Source organism: Parasteatoda tepidariorum, chromosome 5 (assembly GCF_982258835.1).
Source record: "Parasteatoda tepidariorum strain Cologne lab strain chromosome 5, Ptep-v5.0, whole genome shotgun sequence".
NCBI classification, from domain to species: Eukaryota; Metazoa; Arthropoda; class Arachnida; order Araneae; family Theridiidae; genus Parasteatoda; species Parasteatoda tepidariorum.
In genome coordinates this window covers 53,100,915-53,124,178 of record NC_141759.1, presented here as the reverse complement: position 1 = coordinate 53,124,178, position 23,264 = coordinate 53,100,915, and the positions used below count along the sequence as shown (strand labels likewise).

Sequence of the window (23,264 nt, the reverse complement as noted above, 5' to 3'; positions counted from 1 at the left end):
TAATTAACCTGTTTATCCAGTCATTGTGATATAAATATTTTAAATTGATTAACTAAAATAACATGTTTAGAACATTTTTCGGGGCACTTTTTTACATTTTAGAATATATTTTTGTAATATGTATTTTTTAATTTAATTTTTTATCACTAATTTTGTATGTTTTTTTTCTGTTTGTAATAACTCTAATTTAAGAGAACCAGTAAAAATTTTCGACCCATTGTAAGTTACACTAAGTAATACACTATAGTAACACTATAGTAATTTGAGTCATCTTAAAAAAAAAAAAATTTAACTAAATCGTGTGAAAGTAAGCATGTTTAGCATGAAATTAAATATGAAAGGGTCAGAATCTCATAAAGAAAATCAAGTTATAGCCAATTAACTGTATATATATATTCCGATAGAGATAATCATTTTTATATCTTTTTATTTTTTAATTTTTATTGAAGAACAAAATTTTATACTGTATTATTTATATCATACATAAAATTTTGTCATTGAACTCAGACATATTTTTAATAATGAATATTACTTAATCAGAGATTTAATAAATGAATATCTGAAAATTATTAATAATTTAAATAAACATTTATTTAAATATATATATTTATATGATTCTTGTATAATTATTTATCAACCAAAATATTTTTCTTGAACTAACTTTTTCCATAGTTGAATCTATTGTTATGCAATTTGTCATTAAATGAACAGTGAACCAAAAAAAAAAAGACCGCCCTGAATAACTTTTGATTTAATCATCAGATCTTTATTCTAGGATTCGATCTTATTGGTTGGAGAGAGTGATCTCGATTATGCTAATTTATTAGCGCAGACAATACTTTAAGCTACGAAATTAGACTAAAAAACTTAATAGTTTTGCATATTTCACCATCTCTCGAGAACTTTGTGAGCAAATTGGAAATTTTTTGCACCCAATAATAAAATTTGCTTGTCTAAAGATAATTCTGTGCAAAAAATAAATTTCTGTAAATATTTATTATTTTATTTAATGATAGTCAAAACAATTATGAATTGTAAGGTATAATTTTTTTTTACATCATTTAAAAGTATGAAATTTTACATGGAAAAATACGAAGTTAGAGCGAAATCGGTTAAATAGTTCCTGAGAAATTAAATTTTAATTTTACGACATTTTTAAAATTTGATTTCTCTGGAACTATTCGACTGATTTCACCAAATTTTGTACTTAATTTTTCGACTATTCATTAAAATGATGCAAAAAAACTGTGTACCTTACTGTTCGAAAAAATTTTTTTTTACCATTCTTAAATAAAATTTAAAAAACAATAAATATTTACTAAAATTTATTTTTTGCACAAAATTATCTTTAACCAAGCGAATTTCATAATTGTGTGCAAAAATTATTCAATTCACTTAAAAAGTTTTCGAGATATGGCTAAATACGCAAAAAGTAAAACTAAGATAAAGGGGTCTAAACTTTGGATCACTTCCTTGACCAAACTATGGGGACCATATTTCTCTGACCACCTTCTATATTTGGGGGGAGGGCAGAAATCCAAATCCGTTCAAGTTCCGTTAAGTTAAGAAAGAAGGAAGTATGAAGAATGTTTTTGTGTCTGGTCTCGTAATTTAAGACGTTTGCACTAATTATTTAGTATATTTTAGGCTATCCTCTCGAATCATTCAGAACTTAAAGATACAATCATTAAACCAAAAACTATTCAAATTGGTCTGTTTTTTTTTTCTTTGTGCACTGTACAGCCTGCAGTTGAACCTTGAAAAAGTTATCCAGTGTATAAAAAACTAATAAATGTCTGTATAAATGTTGATATTGAACAGAAAATATATTTTGTAATAATAACTTAAAAATTTGTAAATTGTGAAATAATAAAAATATTATTTTCCTTCATAGATAATTCAATATTCTATTGTGTTTTTAAATAAGTTTAGATCATTGAATAGAAGAAAAAAATTGTGGCAATGAATGTAAAAATAATTTAGACGACAGAAGCAGAGAAACCAATTTTCTCCACTTAGCCTGAAATGCCACAATTTTTTCTAGTGGTAGCAAAATTTAAATTTAAATGTATTACTCTTGATTCAGTAAATTGTATAAATCACCTAAAAGTAATTGTAAAAAGTTACCTTCCCAGTGTTACGCATAAGTGATTAAAAAGTTTGTATAAAACACTACTTAGTTCTTATCTCGTGGTTAGCCTTTTGAAGTATTTGCAAAATTCTACCAGTACCAGTTTTCTTTATCATTTAAAATATTTTGCAGAAAGTGGAATGATTTCCATTCCTGCAGAAATTATTTTCATTTCTTGCCAAAATCACAGAACAGAGTTCTAGTACTCATTATAAGTCAAAAAAACTTGTCGAAGAAAATATATTTTTAAAAAATAGAATATCTAAACTGTATAAATCTTGATTGAAAAAGCTAGAATATTTAAAGAAACTTTCCTTACAACAAACAGTTTTTAAAAAAAATAGGATCCTGGGATTTTTTTAAACACTTGAACCCAAGTCTGCGGGTTCGATTCCCAGCCCAGACACAGGATTTTCAGGATGCAGAAAATCCTCAGCCACGGCCATGTTGTATGATTATGCGGCATGTAAAAGATCCCTGGAGTGCCTTATTGGCTCTTGGCATTTCAGGCAAAATTAAATTCCTAGTGCACTTTAGCATCCAAATAGAGTCTCGGTGCTGCCATCTAGTGTGGCAGAAACTAGACGTCCAAATTAACATGACCAACGATATCTCACCCATTATGGTGGTCCTGAAAGAGTGGATACCACCTCTGGAGAACGCACTAGGTCTGCTCATCGGCAAGACTGATTGTGCAGCTCATTGGAAATAAAATTTTAAATAATTTATTTAGCAAATAAGAAAATCATTTTAGCTTTGACTTCGATAATAAAATTATTAGATTTAAATAAGATCCCAATAGTACTTTGGTGCTTTTATTCACGTTGCACTAGTGCTGCACAATGGGGGATAGTCTGAATAACATTTCTGAAAATGATCCAGAGACAACATACATACATCACATCCAATTTCACAGGAAGGACACCCCATCCATCATATCGCAATTAATTTTAGCCTGAAACCGAAGCACGATCAATCTCCGATCAAGATCCTCCAGAGGTATTGATTTGTTACGGGAACTTGGACAGGGTGCGTAGCGTTTTTAATAAGTGCTTAAAGGTGCTTATTTTCGTTTTTTTTAAAGCCCTTAAAGCTGCTTAATTTTCCCTCTTTCAAAATAATATTTTTCCTTCACTATGTTGATTTTTACTTCGAATTATGCAAAAAGACACAGTTCACATTATTCTATTCAACGTTTTCACTATTAATTCAACCCCTATTTATTTCAGCGTTTTGTCAGTCCGTAGCATATGAAAACGCCATTTGTTTTACATTATTTGAAATTTCATGATTTTTGACAATTGTCAAAAACAATGCCAAAAGATTCTTTGACATGACAGTTAAAACAGTCAATTGTCAAAAACTTTCCAACCATGCGTAATTATATTTTTTTAAAGTGCTTAAAAATATTTTTTAAGTGCTTATTTTTTGTTGAATAATTTGGCTTCGCACCCTGTTGGAGGACTTTGTGACCACGACAGATTACCCGTCTATTTGTAAGTTGACTAACTTATAGAGAAATTAGCTACAAGTTAGTTTTTATTAAGAATAAATAGTTTTTTTTTTTTTTTTTTAAATTTGTGAACACAAAATGTAAAAAAATATATATAGAAAATTTGTTTTCTTGATATAATTCATTTTCTTTGAACTAGGAAATTTAAAACGTCATAGAACTGGATGTTTTTAAGCCAATTAAATATATTTAATTGGCTCAATTATCATACATATTTATTGTTAATTTATTTTATTATAAATAGTACACAATACATAATTTTCAAGATAAATTTATCTTGTTTTGTTTAGGCCTAAGTAAAGTTAATAGTAAGGCTAACAAATACAAAGCAGTAAATTATTACAAACAGATTTGCATATGTTTTAAAAAAATTTAAATCATTTTACCCACATATTAAGGCTATTGTTATCAATAATTATGAATAAAACAGTTATTTAAAGCAATGCACTTTAAACAGTTTAGATTCTTTTTACTACTATTTCTTATAATATGAAGAATTAAAACAATTATAAAGAGTTTTAAATGCATCATAATTTCTTAACAGTTTAAATTGTTTACAGTATTCTGATCAAGCTTTTCCATCTCATTATTAACTAAGGAGACATATTCAGACTTTCTAAATTCTCACTTTCAGCTTTTTGTAAGAAAAATTTAATTTGTTTAAAACACACAGAAAAAAAACACCAAGATAACAAGTGAATTATAAAAAAATTAACAAATTTTATTTCATTTTTTTATAAAAATTACAAATAAAGATATTAATAAACAATAAAAAAAAATCACAACTCTTGCTCAGTTAGTCTACACATATATTGCTATTGCTTTATAGTAAAGATATGCACTTAGAAACTATATCCTGAGGTTAAAAGAAACAATATTTGTTAATTAACGTATTAAAATGGTTATGATATATGTTTTTTAATAAATAATATTCAATCAACTACTGGCGATAGGAATGATGATTCATGGAGGTAACGTTGAAAGCTGATACAGCTATAATCATTGATTTGATATTTAAAAAAAAACGGCTCATTTGTTTTTCTGAACTATACCTTCACCTGAAATATAAAAAAAAATTATTGAAGCGGTAGTTATTTATGTTTAAAAAGTTTATAAATGCATTTAAAAAAAAAAGAATTTACTATGATAAACTTTAAGGTTAGACAAATACATATTAGGTACAATTTACAAAGGTTAGATATATACATATTAGGTACAATTTACAAAGGTTAGATATATTACACATTAGGTACAATTAATAAATACAGTCACGTTAGTTAGAGGCAATCAATTATTGCTGGCCTAATAACCAGTCAGTCAATTAAGTACAGTTAATAAATAACAAGTCAGGGCCTTCAAACCAAAACTATGTTATTTAGTGAAATGCTTGAAATATTGCTGCTGGCATTACAAGCAATGATAAAAGGATGATAACCAAGCAACTGTCAGACTTATTATTCAATTTCTGTAAGCACATGTAATCAAGCATAACCATGTCAATTTTTTTTAACTATAGTTAATAATAAGCAGCATTTGTACTAAGTTCAAAAAGGCAATCAAATTAAAATGTCTTGAATTATCATGGAAGCGCCCTGTTACAGGAAACTATAAGCATCCAAAAATAAAAGGAAACTATTGCAGAAAATGAAATGGGAAGTTACTGAAGTTTTAAAAACATATTTATGTAAACGTTAATAATGAGGAGCACAATTACCAACCTGTTTAGTGGTTGAAGAAAATGTTTTTCAATGGTAACATTTGTTTCATGCACCATGACAAATCAATAATTTAAACTTAATTAAATAAGATCTATTAGACAGTCTGATATACTTTAGAGTGTAAACACAGTAAATTACAGTTTAGAAAATTTTTCCAACTTTAATTATTATTTTACTACCACACTGTAAAATTTTTCCTGGCGGACGTAAAAATCGGCATCTATCATGATGTGTTAAGCTTTCAACATATAACAAAATATTCATATAGAGCACACAGGGCCGTATTAACCTATAGACACACTAGGCACGTGCCTAGGGCCTACGAAAAACTTGGGAGAAAAAAAATTTTAAAAAAAATCAAACATAGTGGAATCAGAAAAACAGTTTTGTTTTTCTGATTCCACTGCGTTTGATTTTTTCTTTTCACGATAAATTTCGCACTCAATAAATTCTTTTTATTCATAAATTTTATCATTAGGTTTGTTTGTTTTTTTCAAATTCCGTTGATCTTGCCTTGTTCCGGGTTTTAATATTTATGCTAGTGCCTTTTTTAACTATCGTTTCGGTTCGATAATTTTCAAGTGTTTTGATTTAGATTAATAAGTTTTCCTTTTATTTTATTGTCCCCCCCCCCCCCGTTTAATTAGGTATGAAATATATTGCGTTATTTAATCATTGGTTTTGTTTATATAAGTTAATTTAGGAATTGTAATTATTTTTAAAAAATAAATATGAGAATTTTGTATTTTTTAAACTTGTTTTTCTTGTCTAAACTTGTAAATTTTTTATTCTTTTAAATGTTATATTTCTACCATTTTTTTTTCTCTTTAAAGTTAGGAGTACCTTTCTTTTTTCTCTAACTTTATGCATTACACTAGTCGGTATTGCAGATAAAGTTCGATAAACAAATTCGTAAATTAAAATCCATATTAATAAAAGTGTTAAAAAAAAAATATGCAAGAAAATTTCAGCATATATTTTGAAAAGAGGGGAGGGCCCAAAAACGGCTATGCCTAGGGCCTACGAAAGGTATAATCCGGCTCTGTGCCTAGGGCCTACGAAAGGTATAATCCGGCTCTGAGAGCACACAAACATGTATGTAATCGAAATATTTATTTTTTATTTTGTTTTAATTTTTTATATTTAAACTGCTATTGTTATTTTACTTTGTTACAGTGCCACCAGTTAACATTTTTCTTTTCAACAGAAACATTAGGTGCATGATCTACATACAATGTTCATTCATATCTGTTCAATCGAGCCAGAGTTAGAAGTCATCGAGTTTTATCTTAATTTTAACTATCAGATATTTTAAATTGGTATGTCTCAAAAAATATTTTTTTTTATAATATAAGCATAATATCTTTTTAGTAACTTAAAAAAAAACTAAAAATTCCCATTTCAGTTATCTACATCAGTGTTTCCCTAAGTGTGGTACGCGTACCCCCAGGGGTACGGGAACAGTTTATCCGGGGTACGCATTCTTATGTGAAATATCTTGCAACAAACGAAAATTTCAAATTTTTTTATTTAAAAACAAAGCTAGCCATGAAAATTTACGATTACGTATTTCTCTATCGACTATTTTTTGCAGAGTTAACAGTTAATAATTAGTGGTGTCAACAGGCAGTTGTGATTTTTAACTTTTGTGCAATTTTTTTTATAGTAAAAAATCCATTCATATTTTTTATTAGTGGTACCCAGCGCTACGAAAAATTTAGAAAGGGTACACAAAAGTCATAAGTTTGGGAAACACTGATCTACATAATACAGAAGCTGTATTTTATGAAACCACATAAATTTTTTAATATATAATTTCCAAAGTACAAATGTTTATAATTACCCCAAAACAAGCAATTGATCTTTTCTCCAACAAGGTACTGCAGAAACATAAAAAGAATGCTGACCGCAAAGAATACAATTCTTGCTGTCCAATTCATTATTTGCAAAACAGGATATACCCAGATATCCATACCTAATCCCAGGATTAGAGTCCTATAATAATAAAAAAGTGTTAATTTATATTGCATATAAAAAGGGAGTAATCAAAGCTGAAACCACTAAATTAAAATAGACCTACGTTTGTTGTTTTTAAACTATTTTTATATTGGTGGCTGTAAATGTATCTCGCATATCTACTTAAAATCCAGTAAAATGGACTTAACCAAAAATTATTCTTACAACTCTTAAATTATAAGAGTTAGAAACTTGATAGTGACAACTATTTATCACAATAGATAAAAATAAGATACAAGTTACCAAGTTTTACTATCCTTGAACATAGTCATCAGCATTGTATACAATGCGCAAAAAAGAACACCCTGAATAACTTTTGATCCAGTGATCACGTTCTAGCACTCATTTCCTGTGGTTTAAAGGGGTGATTTCAAATATACTAATTAATTAGAGCAGATGTTATTTTAGAACCAGAAACAAAAACGTACCTAATCTGAATAAACATACCTTTTTTTAAAATCAGATTTGGATTCCTTACTTTTAAAATATGGGAGAAAGCCACAAACTGGAAAATTTGGTCCCTATAGTTTGGTCAGGAGAGCTGTCAAAAGTTTGGACCCCTCAATGTTAATTTTATTTTTTGTGTCTGTGGTGAATTTCTTAAACGGATCAAAAAGTTTTTGCACACTACTATAAAATTCATTTATCTAAAGGAAATTCCATGCAAAAAATAATTCTTGGAGATTACTTATTTTTTATTGTTTTATTTAATATTGGTCAAAAAAAATTTAAACTCTTAAGTAAGGTAAACAAATTCTAAAAACTGAATATGAATTTTATATGGATGAATAAAAATGTAATATGAATTTTTAAGAATCATTTTAAAGAACATAATTTTATAAGGTTAAGTACAAAATAAGTCAAATAGTTCCTCAGAAATCAAATTTTAAATACACAACTTTTTTAAAATTTGGCTTTTGTAACTTAGAATATCATCTTCACTAAATAATTAGCATACTCAAGGTCATCCATTTAAACCATTAAGATTGATCACTAGATCAGATCATTGCAAGCTCAAACTGCAGAACAATCTGAATGGAACTATAACATAAGTTTTAAAGTCCATTAGTTTCAAAGATGTAGGGGAAAAGTGCAAACATTTAGAACCACATTTTCCAGATTTCAAATGTATTCAAAAGTCACGAATTCTCACTAAGAAATGCATGTTTATTCAGAAAAAAATACTTCTTTGAATCTGATTTAATAATTAATCAGCGTATCTAAAGGAAAGCCAATAAATCAAAGGCATATCCAATTTTTTGACCAAAAGTAATTTAGAGTTAAAAAAAAAAATTCTGCACACTATACAAGAATTGAATCTAATTTTAAAAAAATATCTTACATCTCATTAGAAACAAATATATTTGCATAAGAAGTTTAAATTTTTTATTAAGGCGAAATAATCCAAAAGCATCTTAGTTTCTAATAAACAGACCTTTTAAGTTCTTAATGTGTTCCAGGTAGTAACAAGTGAAAGATTTATCCCATAAAATGACTAAATTGTATATTTATGTTTTTTTAACTAAAGCAGTAAAATTTTTCAAACATTGTGTGGTTGAAATATGAATTTGTATTTTAAAAAATAGTAATCCCATGAATAAAATAGAACAAAAATATTTAAATATACTAGTATTTTTTGTAATGTTTTACTTGACTTATCTTTTCTTTAAAAAAATAATTAAATGAATTAAATAAAAACTATTAATGTTTGCAAATGTTTAAACTAAAAATAAAGGAATAGATAATAAGTAACAAAAACATATTAAACAATGCAGAACAAAAACATATTAAACGATGCAGAAATATGAAGTTATTTCGAAGGAGGATTTTTCTTTAAAACACCTGGCATAATTATGCTGATGATTACATAAGAAAAATGAAATAAAATAATTAAAAACTAAAATGCATAAATATCATCAATGACATTATTTGAATCTGTTAGCAATGCAAAACAAACTGGTTTTACTCTGACCTAGATTCTTCGTATAGTTAGAAAGTTACAACAAACATCATTTTTGACCAACATTGGTAAACTATAGAACTAAGTACATAATTATTCCTTTACAGTTTTTTGCTTAAAATAATTTTTTTTTATTTATTTATTTTGTTAAAATATAATGAATTTAAAATACTTTAATGCTTAGCTATTTTTACAAATAAACTGTGCCATATTTTTTTTTTAATTACATGTTGTAAATTATTTTAAAATTTTTTCTAAAAAGAAATTAACTTTTTGTTAAAATTCAGATTAAATATTCACTGGTTACAATATGAAACGGTTTGGTGTGTGCCAATTTTCCTAGTTGCTGGGATTTTACACAAGTGCCCCAAAATAATGTGAAGTAGTAGTATAATTTTTAAATAAGAAGCTTCAAAAACTATAATAGGAGTATTTGTCGCTAATTAATACAAAAAAGTAAAATTTTGGATAAAATGTTAATTTTTTTTTGGAGGAGTTATTTCTAATAAAAAATTTTGAAAACAAATTATAAATAAAGTTAGGTTTTGATAGTTAAAGGGCTGAATCAGTAAATAAACAACTTACAAAAGTTTTATGTAGCTTGCCTTTTTTCAGCTGTTAAAAATATTAAGCAAAATGTACCTCAATAGTTAGCAACCTTTTAACAAGTAGTACTGAAACAAAGTTTGATGATTAACATGATTTTAATACAGAGTACAGAATGAAGCTTGATAATTAACAAGATTTTATACGTAGAATGTGGACATGAAGCTCGATAATTAAAAATTATTTTAACACAGAGTACAGAGATAAAGCTTGATGATTAACATAGTTTTAACACAGAATACAGAAATGAAGTTTAAGATAATCTTTGCCAAAAGTGGTAACCTACTCTGATGTCTTTTCCTTTCAAACTATTTTGAAGCTGCATGTTGTAACTCGCAAAGTAGGTTAGTTACAGCCAGTGATAAAAACAAACAAGGTTACTTTGAGCTAGTGATAAAAAATAAAAAAACTATGTATTTGAATGATGTTGGATAAAAAATCTTAACTAATAATCTGGGGGCTATGCCACTGAAAAAACCAATATTAAAAATTACTTATCACCTGGTCAGAGTAACAATTTTGAAGCTGCATGTCATAACTCGTAAACTAGTTTAGTTACAGCCAGTGATAAAAACAAACAAGGTTACTTTGAGCTAGTGATAAAAACTAATTTAATGTATTTGAATGATGTGAGTTAAAAATTCTTAGCTAATAATCGGGGGGGGGGGGGTAACGTCACTGAAAAAACCAATATAAAAAATTACTTATCACCTGGTCAGAGTAACAATTTTGAAGCTGCATGTCGTAACTCGCAAACTAGGTTAGTTACAGCCAGTGATAAAAACAAACAAGGTTACTTTGAGCTAGTGAAAAAAACTAATTTAATGTATTTAAATGATGTTAGTTAAAAAATCTTAACTAATAATCTGGGGGTAAAGTCACTGAAAAAAACCAATATTCAAAATTTACTTATCACCTGGTCAGAGTGAAGACTTGCAAATGAATTTTTAAACTAGACATGGCAGTTAATTGAACATGGTACATTAGTGGAAAAATTTAATTTTTAAATACATGGAATTTCCCACCAACCTAGGAAACTGAAAAAAAATTTCAGTTATAAATTGCAGTTGTGTATTTGCATAATAACAATATAAAAAATATATTTAGATCACATGAGTAAACAAAACTTTTCTTACAAAATTTTTTCAAAAATTATCTATGAAAAGTCCATACCATATACCATAGCACAGACCAAATGCAGCAGTCAGTTTCATTCCATCTCTTCTACGTGGATGACGATGCTTTATTATGTATGTTTCGATAAGGAGAACAGGTAAAATCACTGTGTGCTTTAAAAAATTTAAATATCAACACTTCTTGAACATCAAATTGTATAAACAAAAGGTTTTTGCACTTTTTTGAACATAAACAAGAGGCATAAATTATTTACATTTAAACAATTTATTAAAAAGTTTAAATACAAATCTAAAAGAAAGTATAAATTTGCTGTAATGATCAGTATATAAAAGTTAACAAAATAATTTTAACTTTTTATGAACAAGAAAATTTTAGCTATTATTAACAAAGTAAAAATAGACTGTCCTTTGTTTGAGGATTACGAAAATAGAGAAGCATTACATTGTAATTAAAATTAAGTAAATAATAATGTTATCTGGTTTACTTACTAAAATCCTTTTCATTCCAAGGACTTGTGATTTTAATAACTGAATTTAATTAAAATTTTTTAAAAAAATTAAAATTGGAATATCAATTGTCACAAATGCATAAAAACATTAAATTAAAGGAATTAACTAACTTATGTTTACCAGTGTTAATATTTTTACCTACTTAAATGTACAGGTCACTGAGGAATGGTTTTTAATATTTGTAAAATACTATGCTTTCTACTGGTTTGATTTTAAAAATCTACTTAAACTATAAACCAGTGATTTACAAATGGTGGACATTTTAATTGTATATAAAATTATTTATATAAAAAAGTAAAATATTCTCTGCTACAATCTGCTGTAGACCATGAGATCATTAGGATTAAGGCTCCATGATTTCATGACCTAACGGCATGATTGTAGCAGTCAGACTTAGAAAAAACAAAAAACTTTCTGCAAACACAAAATTTTAATTAATAAACCTCTGAAAGCAATTTATTGACTCTTACAATTAGCTTCAACGCTTTCAATGCAACATAATTGTGACGAAATATGTTGAAAAATAACTTTTAAAAGTTTTAATTTAAAAAAACAAGAACTATATTGATTATACATATCGGCTATATTTCTTTAAATTTAGCGAGTTCATGAAGATTAAACAATTTATAGATTTCTTTTGCCTTTCCTCATGTTGACTTTCTTCGAATACATAAATATACCTCAGAAACCTTTAAATGCAAACATTTAATAAATATTTTTATAAGAATCGCTTTTCAATTTTTCTACACCTATATAATCTTGCTTTCCTACTCATTTTACAATACATAACAGTAGAAAAAAAATATAAAAACTGAATTGTTTCAATATGTGTTATCGCAAAAAAATACCATAATCAAAATAGATATGTGATACTATATTTTTAAAAAAAAGTAATATATGTATGCATTGGTTGTTTGGAGAGTAATATATATTTGATTGTTTTTTATTAATAATGTGTAATACTGAACATTTTTCCATGAAGGCGACAAATCTTCCACAAATGGTGTTCATTTATATTATGCATGTCTGGTGGCAGTGTGTTAAAAAAAAAAAAACAGTAAGTGATCATTTAAAGATTGTAGTTAAAAAAATTTCCAAAAATATTCTTATAATAGAACAATGTTAAATTAAAATTGTAGGTGCATAAAACTGTTAACTTTCAAGTGTTTACAGAAAGAAAGAAAAATGGAAAATCTAAAAAATAAATAATTTTAAGTAATTGAAATGTTCTTAATGCTTAATTTATGATAAAGTATTGTCTGGCAATCAGGAGATGAGCTCTCTCAGAAAGTATGGGGACTTATCTCATTATTACCAGAGAGTATTTTTTTTTTTAAATTATCATTATTTTAGCGTTAAATACAATGAATAGAAAAACTTACAGAAACATGATTCAGCCATGGTGGGAAAACAGGATCAAGAACTTTGGGGAAGATGAGTTCTCTGTTTATTCCATAGAGAATCCAAAACATTGCAACCACAAACTACATCAAATAAATTTATAAATTATTAAAAGAATATAAATAAGTGACTTAAAAGAGCCAATTAAGAATTAAATAATAAAAACAGTTGAATTGATAATTAGATTAAAAAGAAGAGTCTGTAACATTTTTTCAATGTAGTTGCAGTTAAAAAGAAATCTAAGTTTTTTTTCCAAAGGTTCAAGATTCCGACTCGTCTGAAAAATTGGAAATTTATCCTGAATTTATATTTTCTATTGCTTTCGAGTTTATTTTATATTAGGAAGGGGTATTAGTACCAAAAAATTTAAATGCTGTAATCAAAAGTAAAACAATTTTAAGTAACGAAACTACCCTGTATCTTCAATGCTATTCTGTTGTTTTATTTGTATACAATTTATAGATTTATATTTATTCAAAAAAAATTTCATTTGATAAGTACAATTTATAGATAAATACAAATTTCCAATTATGCAATTACTTCAAATTATGCAAATTTCCAATTGTGCAATGTATAATTAAGATAAAATTTGATAATATTTTGCACATTGTGAGGCTCATAAAGAATTCATATTTTGAAAAACACCAATAAGCATACCATGTGCAACAAAAAGGTAACTTCATATCATTTCATTAATGTTTACAATGCTTCTAAAAATTTCATTTATTAACTTTAAAGTAAATTAGGTGCTTATATATATTTCAAACTAATTGCATAACTTATTACGCTTTATATTTTGCAAAGAATCATTTCAGTAACTTCATTATGTAATTCATTATACATTTGGTAGGCATAAAAATGACTGAATTAGTTATTTACATCACCCTTTCTTTTATTAATCTCTTTGGTATATTTTGCAAAGAATCATTTCAGAAACTTCACTATGTAATTCATTATACATTTAGTAGGCATAAAAATGACTGAATTAGTTATATACATAACCCTTTTTTTAATTAATCCCTTTGGTATATCTTGCAAAGAATCATTGCAGAAATTTCACTATGTAATTCATTATACATTTAGTAGGCATAAAAATGACTGAATTAGTTATATACATAACCCCTTTTTTAATTAATCCCTTTGGTATATCTTGCAAAGAATCATTTCAGAAACTTCACTATGTAATTCATTATACATTTAGTAGGCATAAAAATGACTGAATTAGTTATTTACATAACCCTTTCTTTTATTAATCCCTTTGGTATATCTTGCAAAGAATCATTTCAGAAACTTCACAATGTAATTCATTATACATTTAGTAGGCATAAAAATGACTGAATTATTAGTTATATAGTTATTATATAGTTATTTACATAACCCTTTCTTTTATTAATCCCTTTGGTATATTTTGCAAAGAATCATTTCAGAAACTTCACTATTTAATTCATTATACATTTAGTAGGCATAAAAATGACTGAATTAGTTATTTACATAACCCTTTCTTTTATTAATCCCTTTGGTATATTTTGCAAAGAATCATTTCAGTAACTTTTATTTAATTCATTATACATTTGGTAGACATAAAAATTACTGAATTAGTTATTTACATAACCCTTTCTTTTACTAATCCTTTGGTAATAAACAAGCAATAATTTTTCATTGAGTAATATATCTTACAAGTAGAGTATACTTGAAAAAACTCATATCTTCAGGCGAAATTGGTTCTTTTCATATAAAAAAATTCCCCCAAAAAATCTATTGACCCCTGCTCAAAATTGTGTTCCTTCATGAAAAAACTCACATGGCCTAGGTTTTTTCTTAAAAACCTGGTTTTTTGCAAACCCTAATTTAAACAGTCACCAAGATTATATTTGTAAGAGTAAAATTTAAAATTTTAATTTACAAAATTTTTCAAAACAGACAATATACATACATATGGTTAAGAGAAAAAAATATTATGAAGAGAAAAGAAGTGTTTGGGAACAATATTTAATTTATGTCAAGTGCAGAAACACCAACAATTAAAAATTGTACAGTAGGGAACCGATTATCCGGAACGATCAGGACCATCGCTATTTCGGATAAATGATTTTTCCGGTTTATTGAATCACTTCAAAAAGCCGTTTTTTTATTGTTAAACCCAACTGAAAAAAAAAATATTTGGAAATAATCTTAAAAAGAAGAAAAAACGATGAAGTAATACACTAATGATTATTTCCAAAATGATGGTAAGGTAAACATCTTTCAAAAAAGAAAGAAAAATCCTAAAATCTTATGAGGAAAAAAAAAATATTTTTTAAAAAAAATGGCGGGAAAATTTATTGATTTCCGGATAACAGGTTTCGTACTGTATTTATAAAAAAGTTCTACAAATTTATTGGAAACAGAACATACCACGCCATATGGTAAGACGATCCCAGCATAAAATTTATCCCGTAGCTTAGTTAGTTTGTTGTAACTGCTAGATGAAGTTTTCATAAAATCCATAATGGAAGAGAGAGTGAAAAACAAAAACTGTACCAGCTGAAAGATAAATAACAAATACTGAGAAAGAGCTGAAATCATTATAAATCTATATCAAAACTAAAAATATCTGAAATTTATGTAATTTTCAATAAAAATATAATACAATGATATGATTTGGCTTTATAGCAACAAATGTCTTTGATTTTCAAAGAATATAGGCTAACACTTCTAACAATTTTAGAACTAGAGCAGTGAAAGCAAACGAAAATAAAGTTTTTTTGAAAAAAAATAAATTACAAACGCTAGTATTTATTTCCAAATGCGTTAAAATTGAATAAAACGATTTTAAGAAATTAAATAAAGCAATAAAATCAAAAATTAAATAACTTAATATTTTATTAGTTGTACTTATTTAGGCAAAAGTTTTTTTTTCTTTTTCTTTAACGTTATACAAACTCTATAAATGTATTCTTTAATCATTTTTTTTCTAAAAAAAAAATTTTTATTTTCTGTTTGAAAATTTAGTTACTAAATCTTCATATATTATAATATTCAAAAACTGAAATAATTATGCAATGATGACAAAATAAAAGAAGCTAACTAAAAAACAATTTAAATTTCTTATTACTAAAATTTATAAAACAATGTTAAAACATTCTCCGATTCAGAGACATAAAAAGAATAGACTATAATTGCTCCTTTTTATAATGCACAATTCAATAAGAAGTGCATCAACTGATTCAAGCATTGCCTAAATGGAGGCCTAAAGCTCTTTAACAACATGATATAATCACAAATTAGATATACTATTTTGTAATCTAATAAATTTATGAAGAAAAAAAAATAGTAAAAAATTCCAATTCCATCGCACTACTCCACAGTGGGCTATGAGCAATAGTCTGGGAAACATCCCTCAAAATGATGCGTAGACATGACAATTTTTATCCTGTGCAAAGAGAGAATAGCTCTTCCGCTCTGGTAATTTGACTTTACGGTAGAACAGTTTAATGAGGACCAATACAGCGCATCCTCAGACTCTTTGCAGGCTGATTAAAGTGGTCACTCACCCACTTACTAACTGTGTGTGATTGACTATAGTGACGGACAGGGAAATGCGTCTCAGGATCAGTCTATTGTAAAACTGCAAAAGGGAGATAAATTTCCCGTTGATCTTCGACAGGTGCCCTTTTACTTTTTATCATCATCATCATCAATGGCATCAAGAAGTTTTATCCAGGCTAACCTATTTTTTTTGCTAGGGTTTTCCAATTTTTTGTTTTTAAGACCAAAAGGTCTCTCTCTAGGCCATCTATCCATCTCAAATTCGGCCTGCCTCATTTTCGTGTACCAACTGGTCTGGCATTGAAAACTCTTTATGTGGTACGGTCTTCGTCCATTCTGATAACGTAGCCTGCCCATTTTTACTTTTATCCTTCCTTTTACTTTTATACTTCCTTTTCACTTTTATACTTTTTATACTTCCAAATAATAAATCTTTTTGTGATTAAAAGTAAAGCTCTACCTAGAATTTTCACAAAAAGAATTTTGAGAAAAAGGAAATCTAAATTTGAGATGAATTAAATGATACAATACAAAAATTTTTCTTTTAAAAAAAAAATCATGTTAAATCATTCAACATAATTTTTTGAAGTTTTTAAGGAAAATTTTTCATTTAAATTAAAAGTGTTTAATGATACACATTTATAATGATAAAATTACATTTTTTTTACCAAATTCCAGTAAGTGAGATATTTGAGTCGTCCAGCAAAGTGATCCTGTGGCTTTTTATGAGGCATAGGAGGCAGATACTCATACCTTATTATGGCACAAAAATATACAAAAGTTGTAAAAACATGGAAAAGCATCCGAAACAGAGCCTTCGAATTCATCTTGATATCTTGATTTCTAAAAATAAATAATTGGAAACAAATTTGCAGAAATCTAATGATATGGGGCCATTCAAATATTACATAAACACTTAATGCGGGTTTGTGATTAGCTTATTTTAATATGGGAGGAGGAGGGGTAAGAGCAATGCATGCATAAGACATCAGGGGTGATTGTGACACAAACTGAAAAGTCCTGAAAATTTTATGTGTAAAAACTTGATAAGATATCAATTTATATACTATTCATAGTTAATGTAATTTTTTTATAATTAAATTACTTATCAATAAAGAATATTACACTTTTATAGTAACTAATTAAATAAAAAACTTAGCTCTTACAATTCTTACAAACACTGGATTTTAAGAACGCGAAAATACAAATCGCATTATTGGATTTTTTAATCGCGTAAATAAGAATCGCGATTTACATGATTTTTTAGATCCAGTGAATAGGAATAGCGACATCGGATTTTAAACTCGTTTGAATATGAATCGTGATGTACGATTTTTAAAACGCATGAATATGATTCACAATGAATAACTTTTAAATTAGTTAAATACGAAAATCGATGTTAGATATTAAAATTGCGTGATTATGAATCTGAATATTAGAGGATTCCGGCATAATTTCAAGCATTAAAAACTGTGAAAATCCGACAAACCAAAAATTATAATTGTGGAAGAGTCACGTGTTTGGAAACATCTCGTCAACGCGATTCAGCGAAGGTTTCCAAATTTAAATTTTAGATTGTAGAACTTAATTCTTACTCTAAATTTTAAATTGCGGTGAAAATTTCGTCGGATTATAAGTTCTGATTCGTGGAAGTCCGCAAATCAATGGTCTTGAGATACACGGAATTCTGCAGAAAAATCACATGCCTTGCTACTAATTTCTAGATCTGGAGGAATTATACGAAAAACCTGGAATTCCGGGGTACACCCGGAATACAAAAACCCCTAAGACATAAAATCCTTTTACTTTCAAAATTTTCTTAAAAAGAAAAAATTTAGCAAAATATTGTAAAAATTTAAAACAATGTAAAAACGTGTAAAAATTTATAACTCGGAATAAAAATTTAATTTGGAAAAGAAAACATAAAAAAAAATTTCTTTGAGGTTAAAAATTATTCTAGGGGTCAACAGTTTAAACTAGGAGTACACAACCTGCAGCCTAAGGAAGCTTTCAATCAAAATGAAAAAATATATTTTTTTTTTACAAAAAATAAAAATGTTAGAAATTCTACCTTTGAGTCGTCACTTTTTGACGAGCTGAATTTGCACAGATTTCATTTTATGTTGATTTTCGATCCCTTTTTCGACAGTTTCGACTCCAGAAATCTGATTTGTTTATAAAAAATTATTTTAAATACGATATTAAGATACACGAGTTTTAAATTTAAGTAATCACTTTTTGACTCTCTTTGCCGATCCTCTAACGCAGTGTTTCCCAACGTGGGGCCCACGCCCCACCGGGGGGCAATTTGATTGTAAAGGGGGGCAATTCAAAAATGAACTCGACATGAGTTTAAACCTTTTGCTCTGGGCTATTTAAATGCAATGCGAGATTTCGGTGACAAAATCGAAAGAAAAAAGCAAATTCTTAAATAATTGCGGTCAATAAATATTATGTGACTTAGGGATTTTTTAAGCGACAAACCTGAAAGGAAGTATCTGTTTACAGTCGATGGTAAAGCATTTATGAGTTATTTAGCAAATATCTTTGAAAAACTGAATATATTAAATAAGAAACTTCAAGGAACAAATAAAACTCTTGTTGATGCAATAGCGAAGATATTTGGCTTCATTACCCTTATTGAGTTATGTCAGCAGGGACTGATTTACAGGAGGGCATTCGGGGCACGTGCCCGGGGCCCCCAACATTTGAGGGGCCCCCTTTCCCAATAAATGATCTTTTACATTACATGGCCAATACAAAACCTTGTGTAGAAGATCCCTTTGAAAGAAATTTTCGAATGTTGATGATTAGTTTTATCAGACTTCAATTACTTTTATCAGATTTCGGTACAAATATCTTGTTTCCTTCATAATTTTTAACATTCTAGCCAAAACCTCTAGATATATTTATTAAATTTTTGTATTTTTTTAGCAATTTCACTAAATTAAATTCTGAATATCTGGGGGACGTACTTCTAAATAAGGTTTCATGTTACTTGCAATTTTTATGGTCTGGAAAATACTTTTTCAATATTAAGTTTAAGACCTTGCATGTTAACTAAAATTTATCGGCTCTTTAACTGGGGCCCCCAAATTCATCTGTGCCCGGGGCCCCCAAATCTGTAAGTCGGTCCCTGTATGTCAGAAATATATTAAGAACAAAAACTTTGAACAGTTTCATTGGCTCCAAAAATGTGAAGTAAATGATACCGCTTTACTTGTTATTGTCTATCATCTGAAAATTCTATCGGCTGATTTAAAAGAAAGATATTCTGATTTAAAGCAAATTTATTTTCCAACATGGATGTTGCAGTCCATGTTAGTAGATTTGTCTGATATATCAAATATATTAAGAAAAATTTGCAGAAATGCAAAATGATGAGTCAATTAAAACTTTATTTAAGATGAAAGGAGTGATGGCATGGCTTCGTGAGGAAACAGAAAACAAATACCCAAATTCAATCAAATGTGCAAGAAAACTATTGTTACCGATACAATCTTCATATTTAGCTGAATGTGGATTTAGTGCTGTAAATGATTTCATTGGTAAAAAAAAGGAAATCGTCTGGATATAACACAACGGCGAGACTTGAGACTGAAGCTAACCATATTGGAACCTAAGATAAAATCTACGTGCAGCGAGCATCAAGGGCAAGAATCTCACTAAATTAAAATATTAAATTATTATAGAAAAATCTTTATAAAGACTTAATCTGTATAAAGAATCTTAAAATTATTTCGAATTTGAATTTTAGTTCTTCATTATATGTTCTGAAAATTTACTTACTTTGTTTCGCTAACAATTTCCTAAGTTTCTTAAGTGAACAATTCGATCTTTTAATATTAAAAATTATGTATATGTTACATAGGGGGGCATGAGAATTTTAGAAAGGCTTAGGTGGGGCATGGTACAAAAAAGGTTGGGAAACACTGCTCTAACGTTTCGATCGTTTTTCGGCAGTTATAAATAGCAATCTCCATGCGGTTTTTGAAATGCCGATACATTTAATACTACTATATTCTGACTCGTAAGTTATGATTCGAACATTTAATTAATCACTTTTTGACGTAATTTATTTCTGCCGATTTCATCCAAAATTTCAAGTTATTTTTTAACATTGTATTTTTATATAGTTTTGAAAATCTTGATATTTTTAATACAATATTATTATGAATCTTGAAGTCGTATAACGCATTTAAATAATCACTTTTTAATGCGCTTTCTTTGTGCAGATTTTATCGCATATCTAAATGATTTTTTTAAGCAGTTAGTTATTTCTACGCTTTACCACGTGATTTTGAAAAATCCCGTATTTTTTTTACGATTTTATTAAGAACACACGAGTTTCAAATCGCACATTCAAGTAATCACTTTTTGGAGTCTTTTATTTGCGCCGATTTCATCGTAAATCCAAGTTATTTTTCCACCATTTTTCGGAAGTTATTGCTATGCAATCCCACATGGTTTTAAAAATTTTGATAATTTTATTACAACTTGTGAATTATAAATCGCGTATTTAAATAGTTACTTATTGACGTGCATTATTCGTGCTGATTTCATTGTAAATTTAAGTGATTTTTCTTCTATTTTTTTCCTTTTTTGTTCCAATTATTTCTATGCTTTTCCACGTGATTTCGACGATCCCGGATTTTAACTACGATGTTATTACGACACGCGAGCTTCTAATCATGCATAATCACTTTTTGATACAATTTATTTGGGCACATTTCATCGTAAATCCAAGTTATTTTTTCGTCAATTGGGTAAATCATACTATACGTTACACGATGGATTTGGTGACATCGGCGATGTTTGGAAGAGCGATGAAGTTTGCAATCTGTAGAAGTAAGTTTAGATTGACATTTAGTTGTTTAATAGTATCACGGAGATGTAAATAGAATTATGGGAAAATCGAGCGTATTGAGTGACGTAGGCCAGATTGTATTAGAGGTGGATATTTGGTGGATTATGATGATTAATATAACAGCTTCATAATTGAGCATATCGCAAAAAGGAGGAGGTTTAATTGGAGAAGTAAATTTGACGTTGTGGTGGTGATTATTATTTGCGCAGGTGGCAGAGCTGGATTTAAGCTTGGCGGGGACCTAAGCTACTGAAAATGATGGGGCCCTTTTAAGTTCAATTCTATTTCTATACTCCTAAAGTAAACTGTCGTATTTTTTATTGCTGAATATTAACATTATATTATTAAAAATTTGATAATATTGCTTGATTGTTAAATATATTGATTGTGATGGGACTATAATGTAGAGCCTTTCTATTATTACACATATTTTTTGAACGAGAAAAAAAACAGAAACTCATTTTAAGAACATCATAAGCACAGAGTAAAGATTTGGTATGTTAGAAGAACCATTATATGTTTAACAGAGTTTGTTTTTTTTTCTTAAAATTCTGAATCTATGTTATTTGGAGTTTTAAATGATTTTTTTTTTTTTTTTGCGAATTTTTTTTTTTTTTCTAATTTTTTTTTTTTTTAAACGTTACATTTCGCTTTGCTGCTCTACGACTTAGAAACATGAAATTATGAAGGTGTGTCAGAAATAAGCAAGGAGTTAGAAAGAACATAAGAAAATACAATTTGATTATTAGTTTTATTTTTTTTATAACCGCCGTTGAACCAGAGCTCATTCTACGCAGAAAAAAGGGCAGGGTGCAAAAGTTTAAAAAAAGGGCATTATTATTCTAAAAAGGCAATAATTTCTTTCCATGGGCTTTACACGTTCTATTAAAAAACATCGTCAATTAGTAAAAGAATTTTTTTTTTTTACTTTACTAAAAGTAGCAAAGCAATCATATTAATTACTAATTTTCACTAATAAATTAACATATGTATCGAGTTAATGAGCTAATTAGCTTGGTAATTTATTTAAAATGTATGCATATATTAATAAAATAATAAATGTATGTTTTTAAGTGTCTGTAGTTATGATTTAATTATTAAAATGATTAATAATAATTATGATTTAATGAAAGGGCAAAAAGGGTATGAAGTCTTATTACATCAGGACACTAATTTACTTCAGGGGCAACAGGGTGGATTCTTTTGACTAAAAGGGCAGCAGGGTGCTGCGCCCTGTTTACCCTGCCTAGAATGAGCTCTGGTTGAACAACCGACTTAATTTGAGTTTACGACTACAAATGTTTAACTCCGTATAATATTGAATAATCACCTTATAATTTTGAACTCAATCCAGAAGACAAGAGAATTGGATCAGTACCCAGAGGTATTGATTTGTTGTGAGAACTTAGAGGACTTTGTGACCACGGCAGATTTAATATGCGCCAATCACCATTTTATACATGGGTATTCTTCGGCCGGCTGGATTCGAAATCCCATTCTCACAAACACGAGTTCAACGCCCTGCCAACCAGGCTATCCCGGGCAAATTATTAGTTTATTTTATAATAGTCATTGAACAGCCAACCCAATTTCGAGTTTACGACTACTAATATTCAACTTATTAGACTTCTAATTTTAAACTCAATTCAGATCACAAGGGAACTCCAGGATCAAGTATTGGAAGAAATTTTCGTCTTGGAGGGGGACGTTCTGATGGAACTGACCAGCATTTAAGTTACATTATGAGGAAAACCACAAAAGCTTTCCACTGTCAGTCTGACAACAAGGGGACCTATAATCCGTCTACCATTGAGGATATTTTACTTCGGCACAGTGGCTGGTGTAAGCCGGGTGTAGAATTCGTATCGACCAGTCAAC

At 28.2% G+C, this 23,264-nt stretch overlaps 1 protein-coding gene across 4 annotated transcripts in view; it reads right to left on the bottom strand.

The window, feature by feature from the left end:
* Window positions 1-4,340: 4,340 nt before the first annotated feature.
* LOC107452834 (androgen-induced gene 1 protein) overlaps window positions 4,341-23,264 on the bottom strand; it is a 42,892-nt gene continuing 23,968 nt past the window's right edge. For all 4 annotated transcript variants that reach the window (XM_016069443.5, XM_016069442.5, XM_016069440.4 and 1 more), the window contains exons 2-7: window positions 17,188-17,362; window positions 15,386-15,514; window positions 12,973-13,074; window positions 11,118-11,233; window positions 7,206-7,357; window positions 4,341-4,702 (exon numbers count right to left, since the gene is read on the bottom strand). In XM_016069443.5, the coding sequence (XP_015924929.1) occupies window positions 4,674-4,702; window positions 7,206-7,357; window positions 11,118-11,233; window positions 12,973-13,074; window positions 15,386-15,514; window positions 17,188-17,346 (687 nt within the window). In that variant the 5' untranslated portion in view covers window positions 17,347-17,362 and the 3' untranslated portion in view covers window positions 4,341-4,673. The remainder of the gene's footprint in view (window positions 4,703-7,205; window positions 7,358-11,117; window positions 11,234-12,972; window positions 13,075-15,385; window positions 15,515-17,187; window positions 17,363-23,264) is intronic.